The 23,096-nt window shown below is 45.0% G+C and overlaps 1 protein-coding gene and 1 pseudogene across 1 annotated transcript in view; both read right to left on the bottom strand.

Annotated features, from left to right (window-relative positions):
- The window catches only part of Cdcp3 (CUB domain containing protein 3), a 132,051-nt gene that overhangs the window by 30,167 nt on the left and 78,788 nt on the right, over positions 1 to 23,096 (bottom strand). Inside the window, exons 26-40 of the mRNA NM_001370825.1 lie at positions 20,390 to 20,607; positions 19,282 to 19,593; positions 18,502 to 18,534; positions 16,240 to 16,393; positions 14,212 to 14,429; positions 13,307 to 13,618; positions 12,112 to 12,162; positions 11,273 to 11,311; positions 10,156 to 10,467; positions 9,484 to 9,507; positions 8,770 to 8,811; positions 7,126 to 7,440; positions 5,651 to 5,695; positions 4,080 to 4,394; positions 2,512 to 2,577 (exon numbers count right to left, since the gene is read on the bottom strand). Of these exons, the coding sequence (NP_001357754.1) occupies positions 2,512 to 2,577; positions 4,080 to 4,394; positions 5,651 to 5,695; positions 7,126 to 7,440; positions 8,770 to 8,811; positions 9,484 to 9,507; positions 10,156 to 10,467; positions 11,273 to 11,311; positions 12,112 to 12,162; positions 13,307 to 13,618; positions 14,212 to 14,429; positions 16,240 to 16,393; positions 18,502 to 18,534; positions 19,282 to 19,593; positions 20,390 to 20,607 (2,456 nt within the window). The remainder of the gene's footprint in view (positions 1 to 2,511; positions 2,578 to 4,079; positions 4,395 to 5,650; positions 5,696 to 7,125; positions 7,441 to 8,769; positions 8,812 to 9,483; positions 9,508 to 10,155; positions 10,468 to 11,272; positions 11,312 to 12,111; positions 12,163 to 13,306; positions 13,619 to 14,211; positions 14,430 to 16,239; positions 16,394 to 18,501; positions 18,535 to 19,281; positions 19,594 to 20,389; positions 20,608 to 23,096) is intronic.
- Gm18707 (predicted gene, 18707) lies at positions 10,157 to 13,622 on the bottom strand (annotated as a pseudogene).

Genomic DNA, 23,096 nt, shown 5'->3' with positions numbered 1-23,096 from the left:
AAACAAAAAGAAGAAAAAAGAAATGCAGACTCTTGTATGCAAATCTGCTTTTAAACAGAACCCCAAGTGAGTTGTATGCTCAGTATACTCTCGAGAGACACTGAAGTGGAGATGCTTGTAGATCTGAACACTCATGGTAGGGTCAGGATGAAATGGGAAAGCCTGTGCTTATATGCAGAGCAGACCTCTCTGTTCAGCCTCAGCAGATTAATGTTGCAATGACATTCACTTACTATTGGGCATGTTGAGCGTATTCTTTTTGGCCCAAGATAAAAATTTCAGACAAGGGGTATAGCTTGGAAGTAAATAACTTGTATTGAGGCCTTGTGATTGACCTCTGGCACAGGGAAGAAAATAGCTGGATGTGTGGATTCTTATATAAGACCCTCTGATTTTAAAACCTGGGCCTAACAAGAAGAGAAGCTTTGTCACTTGCAGGAAATGGATGCAACTGGAAAGATGCCAGTCTCAGAACAACAGATGACATCACGTTGTCTTTCCTTTGTGGCTCATGGGTTTTCATACGGACACATAAGGTCATGTGTGTTCATATGGCATGAAAGGAGAAGTGAAGCTGTCTAGAGGATCCAAGGGACTGGCAGGTGTAAGAAAAGGGAGGGGAGATGATACGAGAGGCACATGCTTAGGTGCAATGTATACATGTATGGACGTGTTTTTATGCAACACAGTATCGTCCACAGTGAAGATATGTGAGAACTATACACAAATGTGAAAAGGAGAAAACTGTGGAACAAAAGATAATTTCGATACTCAGAGGCAAACCTCAGTGACAGGAATTTCAATTCTTAAGTGAGTTAGTAGGATCTTGGGTTCCTCCTTTGGGGTTTCTGGTCACTGCCGTCTCTGAAGTTTATCAGCCCTTGTAAAATTCTGAGCTGCAATGGTGTCATACTTAATTAGTCCTGGCCTGGGACACTTGGCAACATCCCACAGGTTCAACACAAAAAAAAGGTACTGTTTTCATTGTCTGATTTGCTTTCAAGGTTAATTTTTACTAAGCCTGGAAGATGGCTTTGAGGTTTTAGAAATATGGATGACATACCATTTTTGTAACTGTTTATGGTTCAGAGGGAACTTGGGTGGTCCCCTATGTATCTCAAGCCTATTTAAGTGCATGCTTATCAACACACGCTCTAGAATGAGCCCCAACTTGTCATGCAGGAGGAGATTTACAAGAGAGTATGAAGTGAGAAGGGCTTACAGTCAAGAGCCGATAGACTCAGCACACAGCAGTGCACACATCCATGAGGAGTTCCTATCACTGTGCCCTGAACAATGTAGAGCACTCAGTCCCCAGGATGTAGCTTTGATGTCTTTATCCTCCTGTTGTCTGGGGAATAAAGGGTCATGTGGATCATTACCCTGTGGCTAATGCTGAGCCAGAGCATAACCCCGGGTTCTCTGGCCCTGGGTCCCAGGGTACAGCATGGCTACTCTATGGCTACTCAAGAGCTTTCCTTTCAGTGAGAGAAATCTGAGCAAAATTGTGTTCAATCAAAAATTCAAAAAGCTCTGTTACCATAGGACTTTTCAGAAAACTTAATATATTGATAGACTGTATTCAAAGGAGGCATCTGGTATCCCCCTAGCACATCCAGCTATGCCATTTCTTCCTGCTTATTTCCATATCACTGAATTGGTGTCTGGTCCTGTGAACACCCTGGAAGCGTGTATCTCTGCATTATGTTATGAAAATGTAGACTAGAGTTTTATCTGAGATGTCTGAAGTCTTACGAAGATTACTAAAGAATGAAAACAGGTTGAAGACCCTAGGTATCAACTGCATTGAGAACGGGAGGGAATTTACACCAGGGTAGCTTTATCTCAGACATCAGATATTGTGTCAGAAAGGAATGGAGCGGGAGCCACAACAGATGGGTCAGTTGGTTTGCACGTAGCCATGAGGACCTGGGTTTGGATCCCAGCAGGCATCTAAGAGCTGTCCCTGGGAAACAGGCAGATCCTTGGAGGTCACTGGCCAGCCAGTTGGGCTCAGTGAGAGACTCTGCCTCAAAAACACAAAGCAGAGAGTAATCAAGGAAGACACCTGATGACAACTGCTGAACTCCACAAGCACAGGTATACATATGCCCCCAACACATGTGTGCATGATCACACACGTGAGACATACTATGTGTATTCATGCTGTATTGCCCTCTAGTCCAGCCAACTCCTTCAGTTAATGAATGAAGAAACATGTTACTTTGATACAAATGTAAGGTATGGTTTCCCCTTTACTATATAACTTTTTTGGAGACAGAGTCTCATGTAGGCCACATTGTCCTCAAATTCACTGTGGCCAATGAACTCTTGATCCTCCCACCTCTGCTTCCTGGGTGTGATTAGAAGCCCCATGCTATGCTGGGATCAAATGCGGGGCTTTATACATTTTACGCAAAGCACTCTGCCAAGTGAGCTACATCCCAGTCCCAGCCTGCCATTTCACATGACACACAAACCTTAATCACGGGTAAAACAATTTATACATACCTGACTTAGAGAAAACAGTAAAGAAAGAAACATTACTGGGCGGAGTTGGCCTTTCTGCAGTTGATGCTGAAAAGGCAAAGCAAAGAGAAACTTAGGAGTGGTTTTTGTTTAGAAAGCCATACATGAGCTATGTGAAAAATAAATTAAAAACCAGAGTTTGTGTTGCTATTGTTTTGTTTGTTTGTTTGTTTTGTTTTGTTTCCTTGTTGCTTGTTTTGACTAATACTGAAATAGAGATAGGGATATGTGAAAGCAGGAAGTAAGAAATGTTCATTGCCTAGGGGGACAGTTTGGCTGGGGTCAGAAAGACTACTTCTCTGGTGCAAAGAAGAGGATGTTTTACAGAGTGACAAATTCCTGGGCACCTTCTTAATTTGACCCTTATATGAACAACATTCACTTCTCAATTATGCCAAACAAAGATTGCAACACTTTGCTGAGTTGTCTGAACATGAAGAAAACAATCCCTTACAACAATGGAGCCTATTATCTTCATTCAAATCTGTTCGTGTTCTATCATGGTGGAACTGCAAACGAGATTGCAGCCCAACTTCTGAGACCTGGGAACTAATGCATCCTTGGTGTCCTTGTGTCTAACCACATGCTCAGTGCCTAGAGAACCCTGCCTGCCTCACAGAGAGCGTGTGTGAAATGTAAATTAAACAAGCAGTCAACACGGTCAAAGTCCTGAGAATAAGCAATTATTGAGCATTCAGCTCTAAACTGGAGCCCAGGGAACTCAGAGAAGATAAGCAGAAAGAATGTGAGAGCTGGGGGTGCAGGGGGTGCCATGTCTTCTGGGCATGGTATGGTTGTGACCCTCGTGACTCACTACAGTTATGGTTATATGCTCAAGACAGAGCCAACACGATCGCCAACGTACCAGCAGTCAGCACTAAATGGACTCCTCGGATTACAGAAAAAGAAAGCAAAAAAGGGAAAGACCTGAAAGGAGGGAGGGAACATGTTGGGTGGAAGCCAGGTATTCATGGAAAGTGGGGGGTGGGGAGTTGGGGATGGATATGATCAAGATACATTGGCTGGAAATGTCAAAGGATAAATAAAATCTAAAAAGAAATACATATTAAATAAACAAATGAATTACTTCAATTCTCTTATCCTAGTCTCTGCCTTATTTAAGAGATTCTTGGCCAAGGGTATTTCCTTTCCATCTGATTTTTTTCTCTTTTATGTTGGGGCAGAGTAAAAGAGAATATAATCCATAAACTTTGCTGAATGAAACAGACACACAAACAAAACAACAGGAAACCATCCCAAATGAGAGGCCAAAAGGAAACAGTTTAAATTAAGAAAGAGAAACTGGATTGTGTTCATAGAATTCTCAAGACCAGTTCTGAAAGTCAGTCTCAGAGCTGAAAGCAGACATAAGGAAAATGCCATTACTGTAGTGGCTAGTGGACAGAGCACCTGGAGAGTCCTTAAAGACAGTCGAGTCTGCAGGCTCTAAGGGAAACTCAGGAGTGTTAGCAGACCCCAACAGCATCCAAATGTCCCCAAATTAATTTCCAATACCCTCATCAAGGATCGCTGATACCAGCAGCTAGTACCTGAGCAGATGACACTGGCATCTTCATGGTGGCCACAGTTGTGGACAGACAAGCCTGGGTGGTGGCACTGATCTAGAGACATCTCACTGCCTTGGCACTTGACGTCATCCAGGAAGATGCTCCCTCTGCCTTCTCCAAAATAGCCACTCCCAAAGGCGCTGACACCCTTCCCGCAGTTCAGCTGCCGGCACACCACGTGGGCATCCTCCATGTCCCAGAGGTCATCACAAACAGTGCCCCATGTGCCATTGTGGTGGACTTCCACTCGCCCTTCACACTGATTCTTTCCACCCACCAACCTGATGGTGAGTTGGTCTGGGGAAGACACAGAGGTTAGTCCTGGAGTGTCTCGAGCAGCACGGTGGGCTTTTCTTTAGTGCTTAATACTATCCCACGACACCACAAGAACACCTACAGAGTCAATGGGCCCATGGGGGCTTGCAGAGACTGAACTACCAACCAAAGAGTATGCATGGGCTGGATATAGGCCCCCTACACATAAGTAGCATGGTCTCCATGTGGGTCCCCTAACAATTGAAGTTGGGGCTGACTCTGACTCTGGTACCCGACTTTGGATCCCTTTCCTCTAGCTGGGCTGCCTTGTCTGGCCTCAGTGGGAGAGGACAGAGCTAGTCCTGCTGCAACTTGATGTGCCATGGTGGGTTGGTACAAGTTGTGTGTGTGTGTGTGTGTGTGTGGTGGGGAGTGACTTCCATTCTTGGAGAAGAAGGGGAGGGGAAAGAAGGGGGGGAGTGTGAGGTGAAATTGGAAGGAGAAGAGGGAGGGGAATGTAAAGGGAATAAATAAACAAATTAAGGGGGAAAAAAGAGAAAGAAAAATTATTATCCCTCTAAATCTCAGAACTGTAGGAACCCTGGTTTCCTGCCTCTACCCACCACAGGACTGCAGCATTTTAATGGTCCTAAGTGCATTGTCTTTTTTTCCCTTACTAATTCTGATTTCTTATCTCTAGATTATATATTACAGTTATTACAATGATTATCATATCCTTGGATCCAAGCCACAGAATCCCATCAGCATGTAGCAGAAGATGGCCTAGTCGGCCATCGTTGGGAAGAGAGGCCCCTTGGTCTTGCAAACTTTATATGCCCTAGTACAAGGGGACGTCAGGGCCAAGAAGTGGGAGTGGGTAGGGGAGCAGGGCGGGGGAGGGTATAGGGGACTTTTGGGGTAGCATTTGAAATGTAAATGAAGAAAATATCTAATAAAAATTTTTTAAAAAAATATGCCAAACTCAAGCTTTGTCTCTTTCTTTTAGATGAAGCTTGGCTTTTGGTGCACGTTCAAAGTTAAAATTATCTAATAGGCTGGGGAATGACAGTAACAGTCCATGTGACCTGCCTCCCTCCGTTCACGTGAACAGCCTCCCTCCGTCCACGTGACCAGCCTCCCTCCATCCACAGGAACAGCTTTCCCTCTGGTTCACTTTCTCCTTTGCCTCTCGGGAAGGATGAGCTCTAGGTAGTCAGCGATAGATAGTACAGGCTATAAACTTGGGGAGATCCCTAGAAAGGTCTGATAATCGGGAGGGAAAGCAATGAGAATATTACCAGCTGTCGGAGCCACTCCTGCTGGAGCAGAGACAACACCAGGAGCTGGAAGAAAAAACCAGAAACATTGACATCAGTGCGAGTTCATCCCGTAAAATACCACGAGCCAAGTGGGCACGAATCCTTGTTATGCCCATGTGATGGGGCACACATGAAGCCAGCACATGCTCACAATGCCTCGGACTCACCGACCTTTCCTCACTTGACTTACTAATACTGGGAGCATCTCTCAACCTTATAGGCAGGTGGCACTTAAGGGATCTGTGGCCACAAAATAGCAAATGACATGGACATTTTAACTTAGAGTTTCTATTCCCCAGCACCATGGAACTAACTCTTCAGATATAAACAGAACAAGATAGCCAGCAAAGTGATAGAGTGGAGGAGGCACAGCCTCTCCCCACCCTGATCCTCACACCATCTCTCTCCCAGCCGCACCTCTGCCTGTCTCTAGGAGGGGGAGAATGAGGTGCACCGGGCAGTGGTGAGGCCCAGTGGTGGAGCAATTAATTAATAACAAAATAAGGTATTAGTGGTCAAGATTTTTAAAGTTTTTTCAAATTTATTCTTGCATATATTTCACCTCAACCATAATTTCCCCTACTTCCTCTCCTCCCAGTCCCTTTCTCCCTATCTCCCCTCTCCCCCACAATCCACCACTTCTCTGTTTCCCTTCAGAAAAGGGCAGGTCTCCCAGGGATATCAACAAACCATGGTATATCAAGTTGCAATAAGACTAGGCACCTTCCCTCATATCAAGGCTGGACCAGGAAACCCAGTAGGAGGAAAGGGTGCCTAAGCAGGCAAAAGTGTCAGGAACAGCCAGCACTCCCACTGTTAGGCGTCCCACAAGAAAACCAACCTATACCACCATAACATATATGCAGAGGGCTTAGGTTAGACCCATGTAGGCTCCCTGGTTGGCGGTTCAGTCTCTGTGAGCCCCTATGAGGCCAGGCTAGTTAATTCTGTGTGTTTTCTTATGGTGTCCTTGACCCTTCTGGTTCCTACAATCTTTCCTTCCTCTCTTCCACAGGATTCTTTGGTCAAGTTTTTTGAGTGGTTACCTAAACTTGTTCCTTGTAGCAAGAAAGTCCCATTATGGGAAATGCATGAGGAGAGTATTTGCATAGTCAAGCTGTCTGAAATTCCATCATGAGGACATACGAGTTTAATGTACATAGAAAGACCATTCCCAGGAGTTTAATGGCCCTACAGCAGATGTATTATTGCTTATAGGACTTCCATGTGAAAGGTCTAGGGAACAGGCTGTGACAATGGACAATGGATACCCACTTCCTTACACTAGTGTGACCAATGTGGTTGGCTGTTGGAGTCCAAGTGTGCAGGAGGAGCGTAGCCCTCTCAATGCAAAGCCAGAACAAGTTTGCCTCAGCAGGGCCCTGTGCCCTCTGTGTGTTCTACCTGGTTTGTTGCTTGGGAAGAAAAATAAAGATCCAGCAGAGATCAGGTACCTGAACAGATGGCGCCTGCATCCTCATGGTGCTCACAGTTGTGCACAGAAAGGCCGGGGTGGTGGCACTGCCCCAGGTTGGTCTCTGTGCCCAAGCATCTCATGTCGTCTAGGAAGATGGGGCCAGAGCCATCGCCAAACAGACTGCTCCTGGGGGCTGCCAGGGCCACCCCACAGCCCAGTTGTTGACATACCACTTGGGCGGCCTGTATGCCCCAAAGATCATCACACACAGTCCCCCAGGTCCCATTGAAGTAGACTTCTACACGGCCCTCACACTGGCTCCTCCCGTCAGACAGTCTCACCAGCGGCAGATCTGCAGAAGCCAAGGATCAGGTCAGCTGAGGCTCCTTCGGTGATCATCAATCTGGAAGGAACGCTAGCCTGGTGCGCAGCTTGCGGCTGGGGTAACATGCACCTGTCTATGAAGGGCTGTGCAGATGTGGGATGCCTATATACCCAAAGGAACACATAGGACCACTTTCTGTAATGAAACTTGAACATGTGTCTACCTGTGTTGGATTATGGGAATGGAGGCCACAGTCTAGCATTGAGGAAGATGTACCTAAAAATATCATTCTACCATGGAGCTGTTTTCCCTCCTCTTTTTTTTTAACCATTTCTTTTTTGAGATTAAGGGTCTCACTAACATTCCTAGGCTAGCCTAGACCTCTGTCTCAGGTACACTTGGAACATGCAATCCTTATATCTCAGTCTCCCAAGTTGCTGGGGTTGCCAGGCCTTTGGCACCATGCCCACAGCTCACTGATGTTAGGGTCCTCCCCCTCCCCCCCTAGAAAATCACTTTCCAGAGGCTGAAAACAATGCATCTGCGTGCTGAGAGCCCAGACTGTATGTCTCATTTGGTTCTCTCAGCTAGGATGTAACTGACAAGATATAATTAGTTGTTCATCACTTGACTCTAGAAAGCTGTAAACTATTTATCAAAGCCGGTAACAGCATCCCTAGGCAAAGTGTGAAAAAACCCTCAGAACTAAAGCAGATGAAGTGGATTCTCAGAGTCTGTGCCCTCAGGACTGGGGCAAGTTCACTAGACTGCAGCGTGGAGCCCGGCCTTTGAAGATCAGATGCTGTCATTGAGGTGAGTGAATAAATGGACTCTGTCGTTTAAAAACAAACAAACAAACACATACACACCCACAATAGGAGAGGCCCATGTCACAAGCTTTACTGAGCTCCTTTGTTTTATAGCATCAAGGCCATGAAACTAATGTTCTTTCTCTAACTCATCTCTTTCTTCCCTTCACCGACACCCCCAGCCCCCCCAGCCCCCGAGTGTGTGTGTAGATCAGATTAGATATCATTTCAGGTTTATTCTTCAGGATACCTACTACCTTGCATTTTGGAGACAAGGCTTTTTTTTTCTCTCTCTCCTGAAACTGGCTGATTTGGCTTGACTGGCTGGCCAAAATTCCCAGGGATCTGTCTGTCTCCATTTGTCCCAAACTGATATTACAAGCATGTGCCACCATGCCCTGGGTGCTGGAGTCTGAACCAGATCCTCATGCTAGGGTGGCCAGCACTTTACCTACTGAGCTGTCTCCCCAGACTTGTTGGTATCATCTCTGTTAGTCCCAATCAGCCTCAGAACAGAGATTCACAGGCCTTAAGAGTGGGAAAGTACCTGGATGCAAATCACTTAGATGTTCCTCAGGAGCTGAAGTAGCTGCACAGGTGAGAATGGGGGAAAGTCACCACAGAGACATCCTCAGCAAACAAAATGTAACCTCATACTCTTAAGCGGCACCTAAATCATATAATCACGTTTGCCTTTAAACAACCCCAGTAAGTAGCCAATCAAGTAGTTTCCATTTAAATTGTGATAACGGCTCATTGCATGTATGTGCTCATTATCCTAAATAAGAATGAGACGTTAAATTCATGCTGGGGTCACAAAGCTCCGGCCTCCTAGCAGGGGCCTCACTGTCAGATTAGCTCCATCCCAGGTCCCAAGTCCACACTGCAGATAGAGAAGGAGCCCCAACCCCAGGTTCTTCCGCCTCTAGGACCACCTGCACTCTGTGGCCTGCCAAGGCCTCTGCTGCATGAGCATCTTGGGTCGAAAGGCGATATCATACTTTCCTGCTGAAATGTGGTGCTCACGTGCAAAAGGGATGACACATCACTATGTTAATTTCAGGACACCTTCCCTCTGGGTGCATGACAGGCACCCGGGGGCTGGGAAAAAACCCGAGGTCCTAATCTTCTAGAACAGTCTAGAGAGTAGGCAATTGGCAAAAAATAATTTAAGGCTCAGAAGAGAGGCCCAGTGTGGGAACCCTTTCAGTAGACTCTAGTTGCCTAGCAGGAAATACAGAATTCATGCACTCATAGATACCTGAATGTCCATTGGCTGTAGAATCTATAGAGAGAATGGAAACATGAGATGGTAGATATTAGAAACATGGTGGTGAAGTGCCCTAAAGGACATAGTCTTTGTTTAATTTCAAAGGAAGGAAACTAGGTGTGACCAATTCTTCTCAAGCATCCAAGACTGTTTCCTCTGCTGTGTGCTTTCACCTGCCTAAAAGCCGGCGCACACCATTCTGAATTAATCTCAATGATAACAATGACAATAGCTAGCTATTTTGTATAATTTATGGTTTCTTAGATGCTTGACTAAACATTGTGTGCAGGTTGTCTTGTTAACTCCTACCAACCCTATGAAGGCTAGTACTATTATTTTCTTCCTCTCTTCCTTCCTTCCTTCCTTCCTTCCTTCCTTCCTTCCTTCCTTCCTTCCTTCCTTCCTTCCTTCCTCCCTGTCTCCCTTCCTTCCTCCCCCCCTCTCTGTTTCTCTCTCTCTTCCTTCCTTCCTTTCTTTTTACTGATTAATCTCTTCAGACTTTCAGTTTGAAAACAGACACCCTAAGTATTGCAAGCATAGTTTTCAATGTTGGAAAAGAAACCCACTGTCCTGACTGTGGGTGTGGGGCAGGCTCGAGGTGTGCCAGCATTCAGTCTTGGCTTGGGCAGTTCTGTGACTGGTCTAGGATGGACCTTCTCTTACCTGAACAGATGACACCAGCATCTTCCTGGTGTCCACAGTTGTGGGTGAGCCAATCTCTGTGAGGGCATTGTGCCAGGGAAGATTCTTTTCCTGTGCAGTTGACATCATCAAGGGCGATACTGCCTGACCCAGGGCCAAAACTGCTGCCTGGCAGGGCAGATAAAGCTGGGCCACAGCCAAGCTGTCTGCAGACCACGTGGGCATCCTCTATGGACCAGTTGTCATCACACACAGTTCCCCAGGTGTTGGCATAGTACACCTCAACCCGGCCTTCACACCTGCTTGTCCCATTCATCAGTCGCAGGTCCAGACCTGTGAGTAATTCAGGAACAATGCTCTGGAGGGTCCATCCTCAAAGACTGCCAGAAAAAAAACAGCTATTTCCTGGGAGTCATGAATTGATAGTAAAGGATGGCAAACCTACTTCCTCTTTATTTCATCTCAAATCATTTAAATTCTTGTCCTTGGTACCACTCGATGGGTTTTCAAGATTGTGTTTGGTTAAAAAAAAAAAAAAAAACATGTCCCTTGGCCAGCTGGACCAGGTACTTGCCTTTGGTCCCTTACTACAAGTTGCAAGTCTTGGTTTCTAGTACTCACAAAATATGTCATATTTTTATTTTTACCTTTGTGTGTGAGTGTGTATGTGTTGTGTGTGTGTACTGATCAAGGGATAAAGAGATAATTGTAGTAGACACCAGGATCAGGTGTGACCCACGTGTCACAGTGTTCTGGGGACTGAGAAAGGCAGTCATTGCATGCTGATGCCCATAGTCCAAAGTTGCAGTGTCAGAAGAGAATAAAAGGTCAGAAGACAGCCAAGATCACTTCCTAGGTAGGTCTGGGTAAGGACAGAGTGACACCCTGAGCCTTAACAGGAGCCAGCTTTTACACTACTCCTCCACAAATCATTCTTGCTTCTTACAGTATTTTCTAGTCCCAGATTTTCTACATGGTCCAGGCATTCCCAATCCTCCATCAGCAGGATCAGCCTGAGCTGAGGAGGAGGGTGGGAATACACAGGGCACTCAGCAGGGATGGTTCTCATCCAGCACTGCTGGAATCTAGACTCAACTGCACAAAGGAAAAGGCAACTGAGGAGAGAAGGAAAGGTTACCTGTTGATGTGTGCACCTCTGGCTGCCTTACTAATGATGCTAAGGATGGACAGAAAACACAAGAAGAAAATTATATGTCTTTGTTAGGTGTCAGGCAACTCTTCATCAACTTCCAGTGATCTCTCTAGCTTTGGGACTATCTAAAGAGAGCTTCTAATCCCATTCTTTCATGGTACTTTTCCCCATAAAGAAAAGCCTTCCATCCCTCGGTCTGTGTGTACTCAATGCCTACAAACTACTTTTATACACAATAAAGAGGAGTCTACGGTTTAAAAAAAATAATAGTTTAAAGCCAGCAAAGCGTCCTTTGAGGACCTCTGCTTCCAGAACAACCCAAACTGTTGCTTCCTCTGAAGGCTTAGGGCCATTCTTTCCTCTCAATTCTCTGCATGTTGGACTTGGCTCTTTATGACCTGCCCTGAAGACTGAATTTGAAATGTGGCAACTACTGAGCCCCAAGTAGACAGGAGCACAGGGAGACGTTAAAGCTTCTTCATCCTTCCTCCAGGGAGAAAGCCGACCACAGAGGGAATGTCTTACAGTGCTCTGATCGGAAGATAATGGCTGATGTCTACATAGCATGTTTTGTCATATGCTAAGAACTGTGCCAACCTCTCTCTCTTGCACAAGAAAAGTCACCCAGTCCCAGCCTATCCTGAGGTTGCAAATGTCACCACCTGCCTCACTCATCCAGAGGAGGAAATGGAGATAATTCAGGGACTTGCTCAATGTACTGACGATGAAAACAGGGTGTCTGGCCCTTAAACCTCTACCCTACTTCCCAGTGAGACTTTGCCAATGCAAGTTACAGCCAACCAATCTAGAACAGCTGACATTACCTGAGATCATATCACTCACGGGAAATGATGGTGCTGGCTGGGACAGAGAGGCTATGAAAGACATAAGAAAGGTAGATAGTCACCATCACCTCTCTTCAGTCTACTAAACCCCACAGGTAAGCCTGTTTGTTTGAGTTATTTGGGGAATAAAACCAAAGTCAGATGTATTCCACCTGGGCATCAAAGAATGACCCGAAGTCATCACCCAAGTTTCTGGATCCCCTAGGCCCATTCTGTTCTGATAATAGATACTAGAATATAATTTTCTTTCTTTTTAAAAACGAACTGTGGCCACAGTGACAGTAACCTATGTGAAGCATCTGTCTTGCTCGTTGGTTGGGTATTGTAATTCTTATTTTAATTGATTAGTAAGTTGATAAATTAAGAGATAAGATCCCATGTAGTCCAGGCTAACCTCAAACTTGCTGTGAACTTGCTATGTAGCTATCCCATGGTTGCTGGGAACTGAACCTGGACCTTCTGGAAGCACAACCAGTACCCTTAAACACTGAGCCTTATCCAGGGCCTATATTAAATTTTAAATAATATTTCTTATATGATTTTACTGTCGTTGTGTGTGGTGATCTGAGTGAAAATGACCCCCAAAGGTTTATGTATTTGAATGCTTAGTCCCCTGCTGGTAGAACTGTTTGGGAAGGAGTAGGAGGTGTGGCTTTATTGAGGCAGGCATGGAGGTTTCAAAAGCCTAAGGAATTCCCAATTAGCCTGATCTGCTTCTCTGTGTGGATGAAAGTGTGAGCTCTCCACTACTGTATCATTACCATACCATGCCTACCTGCCTGCTGTCATGCTTCCCACCATGACTCTAACCACTCTAGAACCATGAGACCCAAACAAAATATTTTCTTCTATAAGTTATCTTGGTGATGGTGTTTCATCATAGCAATTGAAAAGTAACTAAGACATTGTTTATACTCAAGTATGGTCTGTGTGCAGCATTCGGCCCTGGTTCTCTAAGATGATCAAGTCTGAAGCTTCCTTGTAAAAGGAACACACATAAATAGTCAGACAAAAGGAAATAGTTATGAAAATCACACCTTGAGTAGCAGTTAGGTGAGGTGGGAACAGTGGCCTGGGGTCTATTCTAGATTCTCTTCCTGTTTTCTGTGTGGTGGGGCAGGAGGATCCCAGAAGTGGAAAGTCATTAACCCACCTGGCTCAGAACCTAGCCCACCTGAGCAGACAACACCAGCATCTTCATGGTGGCCACAGTTGTGGGCAAGCCAGCCACTGTGCAGACATTGCCACAGCCTGGCTTCCGTTCCCATGCACTCCACATCATCCAGGACAACGGGGCCCAGGCCTCGCTCAAAATGGGCTCGGCCGATGGCTACCACAGCCCCACCACAGCCCAGCTGCCGGCACACCACCTGGGCATCCCTCAGGTCCCAGCCGTCATCACACACTGTGCCCCAGCTGCCATTGAAGTAGAGCTCCACGCGGCCCTCGCATGGGTGGCTGCCATTGGCTAGTCTGAGTGCCACATCTGAAAAAGCAGACAAACGGTGTCAACCACCCCGGGACTCCCCTTTGCCAATGCGCACTTGAAGATAAGGAGGACATGTTGTGTGCCTTGGCGCTGGCTTTGAGGACTCTGTCCTCAAAAGGGAGAGGGCATCTTACAGGTTAGAGCTGGCTGCTGAGGAGTGTGCGCTTGATGGAAATGTGTTAGGTGATCCAGGGAGAGGCTTTTAACCCTCCTCCCCAATAACTTTATATATCACAAAACTCAAGAAAGGATCCCAAAAGCCTTTTGTAAGGTGACAATACTGGGCATGCAAACATGGTTGAGCTGCCATTTGTGAACTCCTTATTAGCACGGTTGTGACTAAAACAGTTTTTACCACGGCACTGTCCCAGTTCCTTTTCTCTTAAGAGTTCATGGACCTTTAACCTCAGAAGACGACATCTGCTCAAAGCAATCTGCTCAGCCAGGCTCTTCAACTTACATCTCAGGAACTATAACTGACAGGGAGCTTGGGAACCACTTTCAAATCCCTAGCTCACAGGTGACAGAATGGCCATCTGAGAGCAGTGTCACCAAACTGGGCCAGTGGCTGAAATGATGCAAGGGCCTACCTGCGTCTTTCTCATCCTGCAACAGAGATTCATAAGATGCAAAGAATCCAATGTTGGTGACGATGGCATCGCTGTGGAACACCACGCTCATGTGGCTTGAGGAGGAGGTAAATATTGGGGTTGTTTCAGAGCAGAATCTCCCGAGTGAAAATGGTTCACTTTGTGGGCCATCAAAAATCTCAATGAAGTCATAAGGGCAGCCATAGAAACTTTCCAACCTGTGAATGAAACGGCCTCATTCAAACTCCTTTCTTTCCTTGGCCTTTCTGTCTAGAAGTGACTTCCCAAGAGATTACAACAAAGGTCAGGCAAAGCTACTGCAGACCTGTAACTCCTCCCACAGGTTAGAAGAAGGGCTGACCCCACTGGCTCAGGCAAAGGGACTTTTCTATTTCTAACTTTTTTCCTCTGTGTTAAAACATTATTTTCACACAGTATGTTCTGGCCACACAATTCACTCCTCTCAGCCCCTCTCCACCTCCATGCTAGCTCACTCAGCCCCATGCCCTCCCTTTTCTCTCTTTAAAAGAGAGAAATAAACAAACAAGAAACTCGCACACCTATCTCTCTTTCTCTTACACACACATACAAACTCACAAACGCACAAAAATGGAACTCAAAATATACAAGCAAAATGCCAGTAAGACAAAAATGCTCAAACAAAGCAGTTTTGGACAAAAAAAAAAAAACAAAAACAAAAACAAAACAAAACAAAACAAAAAACCAAACCTACAAAACACCGTTAAGTTCATTTTTAAAAATCTGTTAAGATTTTAATTCAATAATATTTTTTCAGTGTGAGTTACAAGCTCACAGAACATAATTTACATGATACTGATGGCTTCCAGAAAAAAGTAAACGTCTGTGTCGCCCACCGGTCCCCCACAGTTTTCCCCTTTCCCAGAAGCAGATCTGTTTCCTCCCACAGGCAGTTGGCACAGGAGTAGTGGCAGATTTGACAGTTATCCACTGTTTATGGCATCTCGTTCTGTAGCATTAGTCACTTAGCCTGTGACAGTAACATGTGGCTGTACCAAAATCTGTTTAGTGGCTCTCCTGCTGATGGACAAAAGATTAACCCCAGTCTGCTGTTGCCGTGTGAAAGCTGCAAGACTCTGTCTGTATTCACAGGAAGTAAACTCCTGGGATTTGCTAACTTAAGCTTTTGGAAGAAATGCAGCTCTTTAGTATTTGGGTTTATTTTGTTGTTGTTGTTGTGGTTGGTTTTTGGTTTTTTGTTTTTGTTGTTGTTGTTGTTTTTCGAGACAGGGCTTCTCTGTTTTAGCCCTGGCTGTCCTGGAACTCACTTTGTAGATCAGGCTGGCCTCGAACTCAGAAATCTGCCTGCCTCTGCCTCCCAAGTGCTGGGATTAAAGGCATGCACCACCACTGCCTGGCACTCTCTAGTATTTTACATAATATCTATGCATGCATGTACTATATGCATCCAGACCTCCCTAATCCCTTCCCTTCTGATTCCTCCACTACCCTCTCTCTACTTTTCCTCCAAAATTCATATGCTCTCTTTTTAAAAATTTTATTCCTTTTTACCTATTTGTTTATTTTGAGACAGGTCTCACAATATACCCTGGACGGCCTTGAGCAAATAGAGATTTGCCTGTCTTTTCCTCTGCCATGCTGGGATTAAAGGCGTATGCCACTATTCGTGTCTTTGTTTGTTTGTTTGTCTAATTTGCTATCCACTAAACCCATTTTGTGTTTTCTGTGTGTGCATGAGTATGGGACTATCTAACAGACCCTGGGTAGCTTCTTAGTGCCTGCATCCCTGAAGAAAAGTGGCTCTCTCTCAGTAGCTATCAGCTGCCCATAGTTCCTCTGACTGGGGTCAGAGCCCTTCATGAGCCCTTCCCTCATCCATGCTGGGATTTTGGCTGGCTTGACATTGTGCAGGTCTTGTGCATGAAGTTAAGGCTGTTAGGAGTTCATGTGTCCAACAAAAAGGGAGTAAACCTGACATATACGCAGCCAAGTAATGAATAATTGTATACACAGAAACTATTTACTTACTTCACCACTTCGAAGGTGAGTCTGATGTGAGCACTGGTATCCACTTGTATGTCCCAGGCACAGATCACATTTGTAGGGTATTTTTTAGGATACCAAGGACTGGAGAAGGAGCCTGAACTATTCGTGAGCAAACCACCACAATGGAAAATTTCATCTGTCAAAAAAGTGAGGAGATCCCATGAGGAGACACTGGCTTCTGATGCTTTTGCTTTGTTTTCTTTTGGGTTTTATCAGTGCCAAGAGGAGATACAATGAAAGCAGGAGAGTAAAGCAAGCAAAAGCTGAGTGTACGGAGTTCACACCTATAATCCCAGCACCGGGAAGACTGAAACAGGAGCTCAAATGTGAGGCTAGCATGAGCTGTAGAGTCTGAGGAAAAACAACTATGCCATAAAAAGAAGTAGAGAAAACTTACTTCCTGTTGTTGTTGTTGTTGTTGTGATGCATTTTTAGTGGTGTGTGTGTGTGTGTGTAGAATAGAAGAGGGCATTGGATCCCTTGGAACTGGAATTTATAGGCAGTTATGAGCTGCCTGATACAGATTTTGAGAATTGAATTCAAGTCCCTTGCAAGAACAGCAAGCACCCTTAATTGATGAGCCATGCATCAAGCTAAAAACAACAACAACAAACCAAACCCAACAAACAAAACACCATTTTTTGAGACAGGGATAACATAGCTCAGGCTGACTATTTAGTTGGGGGTGACCTTGAACCCCAGAGGTCATTCAGCCTTCACCTCCTGGATGCTGGAATTATAGGCATGTACCATCATGACTACTTCTATGCAATGTTAGGGATGGAACCCAGGGCTTCCTGTATGCTAGGCAAGCACTCTTCCAACTGAGCTACACCTCATGCATCAGTGTCAGCCTCTTGATAGATGATCATTCGTGTTGTGAAGGGGAAACGATAACGTCTGGGAGTGAACAGGCTTCATGAGCCCAGGTGCACAGGAAGGTTTACGTGTGCAAACCCAGCGAGGCAAAAGATACAAGGGTAATACAAACCAAGGTAGCCTTTCTTAGTAGGCTGTGCTGTAGAGCAGCTCATTAGAGCAGTGGTTCTCAACCTGTGGGTCGTGACCCTCACAGGGGTCACATATTAAATATCCTGTATATCAGCTATTTATGTTACGACTCATAACAACAGCAAAATTACAGTTATATGAAGTGGCAATGAAAATGATTTGATGGTTGGTGGGGGGATCACCACAACATGAACTCTATTAAAGGGGATCCTGAAATGACTTTATTAAAAGAAATCACTGGGAAGCGATGAAACTGAGGTAGCACATCTAGTTCCTATGTAAGCAAGCCAAATTCAGCTCAGCATAAGTTGTCATAACCACTTACAAGCTGCCAACGCACCTCTAACTAGGGACTGCCCAGGGAAGACACTGGCACTCACTCTTTCCCCAGACTTTTGCCTTGCTTCCAGTTTTGCCCTATCAAAGCCTGTCCCATCGGTGAAGCCCCAGCTAGCTCTAGCTTGCGGCTGCTCAACTCAAAATGGCTATCTGCTCAAAACTTAAAAACCCTTTAAAACTTTAATGCTTACCTTTCAATAATTACATTTAAATCGAATCTGAAATCAAAACCAAGATTAACTAAAGTATTCAGTTAGGACAAAACTCTTGGCTTTGGTGTGGGATTATCTATAGACCCCCATGTGCAGCAGCTTCATACATATTAAAAGAAGAAAGGATGAGTTAACACGGAAAGAGAAGCTTATACAAGCTGCAGCACCTGTCATGATGTCACCAGTGGAGTCTGTAAAAATGCACAGACAAAAAAGTCATGATCAAGGATTTGCATCCATATTTAACCTTTTCTTAAAATACTGAAGACTACTGACCTTTAAAAGCCACCATTCCCCAGTGCCCAGCGAACAGAGATGGTGTGTTTGCACTTAAACAATATGGATAGGGGCCACTCCATACAGCCCTGGAGTTTCTGGTTCCTTGCTCTATCTAGACTCTTGTGATAAGATCATCAACCCCAGCAGTTGATCCTCTCTCAAATGAACCAGTAGCCAAGAGAGCTCATCTCTGGTAAATCTGAACCTCCTCTTCCTCCTATCTTCTCACCCTCTGTAGCAATCCCGCCACACTGCCAACTGTGATGGGCGTTACTGCTTTTTGCTAATTAGAAACAGAGTATCTAGTCGTGCCTTTCTCTCCAGCCTCAGAACTTGAATGGTAGCTGCAATTCTCACCCCCCAGCGCCCTGGCAACTGATTTGGATGAACAGACAGATAGTACCTGCTGGTTCTCCACTTGGTGCGTCATCGATACCTATTCAAAGACAGATGTGAGAGTGAGAGAGAGGTTAAACAAGGTGGTCACATAACTCCCCAGAAAAATCTGGTACTTTCTTCAGAAGCAGACCTGCTCTGTTCTGGGCCATTGGAAGAGTAGACTTAAAACCCATCCATCTCATAAAGGGATTGGGGAGCCCGTGAGGGAGCTCACTATGTGCTTTTGGCTCAGGTGCAGCATGGTGCTTGTTTGATTTTGGCCTGTCATGGTGCCAACAGAGGCCCTGTAACAGATGAGCTCAGCCTTTAACCTAGGACCTCAGCCAGGCAGTGCTTAGAGAATGAGGTCCTGCATGTGGTGTTAGCTATGTCTTTGGAGGGCTTATCTGTTGAGTACAAATGCTGTAGTCTCTACTTTGTTGGAAGCTGTGGGTATTAAAGGAGAATTCAGAGGCACTGGCTGTAGGACAGAGTTCAGCACTCACAGAACACTTGGTGGGACTAGATTGTTACCAGCACCTAGGAGTGGCCGTGCCAGGAATACGATGTCTGATAATTCTAACCATTTATATAATTGCTAATTTCCAGGTGAGATTTTGAACCCTTTACAAATGACTGAACCTAAGGTTGAAAACTAACTCTTAAGTAAATTGACTTAAAAATTGGCTCAAAGCCTAGAGCTCATTGCTGATTGCTTGCCTGCTGGTGTTGACATCTCTCTTCCCAGTGGCTGGGGTTTGGCAAGGCTCTCTCCCTGAGATATGATGCAAGCCATGCTACTCACCTGAGCAGACCACGCTGGCATCCTCATGGTGCCCACAGTTGTGAGAGAACCATCCGTGATGTGTGCATTGCCACACCTTGGCTTCATCCCCCATGCATTGCACATCGTCCAGCATGATATGGCCCATGCCTTTATCAAAGTAGCTCTCAGCCGGGGCCGACATGGCCTTACCACAGCCGAGCTGCTGGCACACCACCTTGGCATCTGTCAGATCCCAGCTGTCGTCACACACCGTGCCCCAGGTCCCATTGTAAGAGATCTCGACTCGGCCCTCACACCTGTGGCTGCCGTTCACCAGTCTCAGGGCCATCCCTAGGAATGGAAAAATGGGTGCTTTAGAGATGTGGCATCCTAAAAAGTAATTAATGCTTATTAATTTTTAACTCTCTCTCTCTGTGTATGTATGTATGTATGTATGTATGTATGTATGTATGTATGTATGTATGAGTGTAGGCACATGTGTGAAGGTCAGAGGACAACTTTGGTTGTTGATCTTTGCCTTGTTTGAGACAAATCTCTTCTTTACCACTGCCTTCAGTTCACACCAGTCTAACAGGCTTATGAGCATCTGAGAAATCTCCAGTTTCTGCCTCCTAGAATCAGGTTCTTGACCCACTGAGCCATCTCCAAGCCCAGTATTTTAGAGTCTCTTACGTTCTCAAAAGCATCCCAGCTGGAGGATAACTTACCTTAAGCCACTGGAATGTTCTTGCACCCTACAGCAGAACCTGAGAGGTTTACAAGTGTTCTGGATGGTATGTGATTAATCCAGCCAGAAGAAAGACTGACAATTATACTTTGTGACAGTTCTAGAATAATCTTTCATATTCCTTCTTTCCTTCCTTTGAAAAGGGGATTGAGATTCTTTCAGCACACACAGTGGGGGACAGGAAACCCCAGCCTTCTGTTTCTAGTGCTTAGTGCAAGACAGTGACTGTGACTGGCAGAACAGGTGTAATAATTATGACTGGCAGTGAGGATGCCACTCAGCAGAGGCAGACACATCAGGTATGGTGTCATTCAGGTCAGATTTCAAAAGCCTCTTCTCTCTAAATAGGACAAGGCACAGCCAGTGTACTTCCTGCACGGTGGTTGTCAGGATACCCACCATTTTGCATTTCGCCTTGCTGAACGGTGTTGTACATGGCATAGAAGCCTGAGTTGGTGATCATAGTGTCACTTTTAAATACCACCGTCATGAAATTTGAAGAGGAGAGGAATGTGAGTTCTACTCCAGCACAGACTTTGCCCATGGAGAGTGAGGCCACTTGCTGTCCATCAAACACTTCCACAAAGTCGTAAGGGCACCCATAGATGTCCTCTAGTCTGAGGGATAAGAGCAGCATTAGTGTCCGCAAGCCAATCTGCTATTACGTTCCTCCCACTCACACTCCTCATTCCACATCTAAGAACCCTATGAATTTGCCCCTCCCCCACTTCCCCTTCTAGACTATCCCATCTGTCAGACTTCCCATTCTTCTTTTTCTTTTTTTCATTTTTCTTTACTTTTCTTTTTTTTTTAAGATTTATTTATTTTTATGGTACACTGTAGCTGTCTTCAGACACACCAGAAGAGGGCATCATATCCCATCACAGATGGTTGTGACCTACCATGTGGAATTGAACTCAGGACCTCTGGAAGAGCAGCCAGTGCTCTTAACTGCTGAGCCATCGCTCCAGCCCCAGACTTCCCATTCTTGTCTGGTCCATTTTGGTAACTTCCATCAGGAAGCCTAGCTTTCAGTCTCTCTGACCCTCTTCCTTTTTTTTACCCTGAATATCTCTTTAATGTTTCTGACTCTTTAATTCAAGTCCTGCTTTCGGTGGTGGTCAGTGTCCATCAGAGACTCACAGAATAAGATGCTCAGGAAGACCCTGAGTCACGGAGACAGTGACAAAAAGGCCTACTGAGAGGACTTATCTCACTAGGGTCCCAGACTGCCCACATTTCCTTTAACCTGGATGAGGAGAGAGTTGTGCCAGGTATCCCACGTGCTGTCTTCTTCTGCCTTGACCTCAGCATAGTTTTACAGATATTGATTGCTTTGACTTCATAGTACATATCAATGTCTCACTATCTGAAAGTTTCCGCTGACTTAATGGTTTGTTTCAGTACAGTTTGTCTTTCCATCTAGAATGGAAACTCAGCATCAGAGGCCTTATCTATTCTGTTAGCACTATAAGCCCAGTCCTAGACCGCAGCCCACACAGAGTTGGAGCAATGTATATACATGGAAAGCACACCAATGTCTATCTAACATAATAAATATTACATCATTATATAACATGATATATAATTTCTGAGCAAGTAGCCATCTGTATGTCCATTATAAAATTTCATTGCAAACACATATATGGATATATGGCTATCCACACACCCAATGGACACACTTTACACACAAATTCAGTACTAGGTTTTGAAGTCTGCCATTGGACACCTATCCTGGTGAAATAAAAACCAAATACCTAAAACTAACATATTTTTGTTCTGTTTTGTCTTTGAGAAAGGGTCTCTCTATGTAGCCCTGTCTGTTCTGGAACTTAGTATGTAGACCAGGCTGCCCTGTACATAGAAATCTGTCTGTCACTGTCTGCCAAGTGCTAGGACTAAAAGCATGCACCACTTTGCCCAGCTACAAAAGAACAAAGTAAAAAACAAAGGGAGAAAGAAACAAAGTGAGAGAGAGAGAGAGAGAGAGAGAGAGAGAGAGAGAGAGAGAGAGAGAGAGAGAGGAGAAGAGAGGAAGAAAGGAGCAAAGAAACAAAAGCATTCATGCAATGCATGTCGAAGGACATCAGAGCAACAGTAGTAGGTTTTAAACTGAAAAGGAGGCCATGCCCAAAGCATTCCGTGCAGAGGAGCCAGGTAGCTCCTGAGAGACCTTGACTTTATTTGTAACATAAATAGCTGAGCTGGAGCTATTTCTTGTAGGGGACTGTGTTGGGGCTGAGATTACAGCTCAGTGGTATAGGATTTGCATGATAAGCTTGAGGCTTTGAGTTCAATCCCCAGTGGCTCAAAAGCAATAAATAAATGGCTACTTTTGTATTAAAGAAAGACAATCCAAGCTTAACTAGAAACCGCTAACATAATTACATGGCTAGGGGCTTCCCTACAGGATGAACCAAATGAGACAATTCTACAGCTGCAGCCAGGCAATGACTGTTTTCCACCCCCTTCTCTTTTTACTTTTGTATGCTCAGACTTTGCTTGTAGTTCTTTAGTGCAGCTCCTGAGCCAGTTCTTGTAAGTTACCTAACTCCTGAGTCCTTGTTTGCCAAATCAACTAAAAATATCAGTATGCCTCCAGTTGACCCATTTTTCTCAGAAAGAGTAACTATTACTTTCAAAAACAAGAATGCTTAGTAAGAAAAAAATTAAACAGAAAACCCATCTATCTCTTTTGAGAGAGGGTCTCTCACTGGCCTGGACCTCAAGGATCAGCCTGGCTCTTCCTCCCCAGCAATGGGGTTACAAATATGTCCTGCCATACTCAGCATTTCTTTATGTAGGTTTTGAGGATTGAACTCAGATCCTCTTGCTTGCCAGGGCAACATTTTACTGACTGAGCAATCTCCCCAGCCACCATGTGTAGACACAATTTTACCACACAAATGTAAAGCAAAGTGCTGTGGGGATTGCAGAAGGAAAAACAAGCCTCAGCATAAGGCAGGGTTTCTCAATCTTAGAGCCTCACCACTGTGCTACGATGGTACTGGAAAACTTCTCTTGGGAGGAATGGAGGGGACTGTCTAGATCATCACAGGACACTTAATAGCCTTCACCTCCATCCATTAGACGACAGCGTCCCTCG

This window comes from Mus musculus, chromosome 7, assembly GCF_000001635.26.
Source record: "Mus musculus strain C57BL/6J chromosome 7, GRCm38.p6 C57BL/6J".
Taxonomy (NCBI): Eukaryota; Metazoa; Chordata; class Mammalia; order Rodentia; family Muridae; genus Mus; species Mus musculus.
Note: the sequence above shows the minus strand (reverse complement) of the source record. Positions and strands in the feature narration are given on the sequence as shown.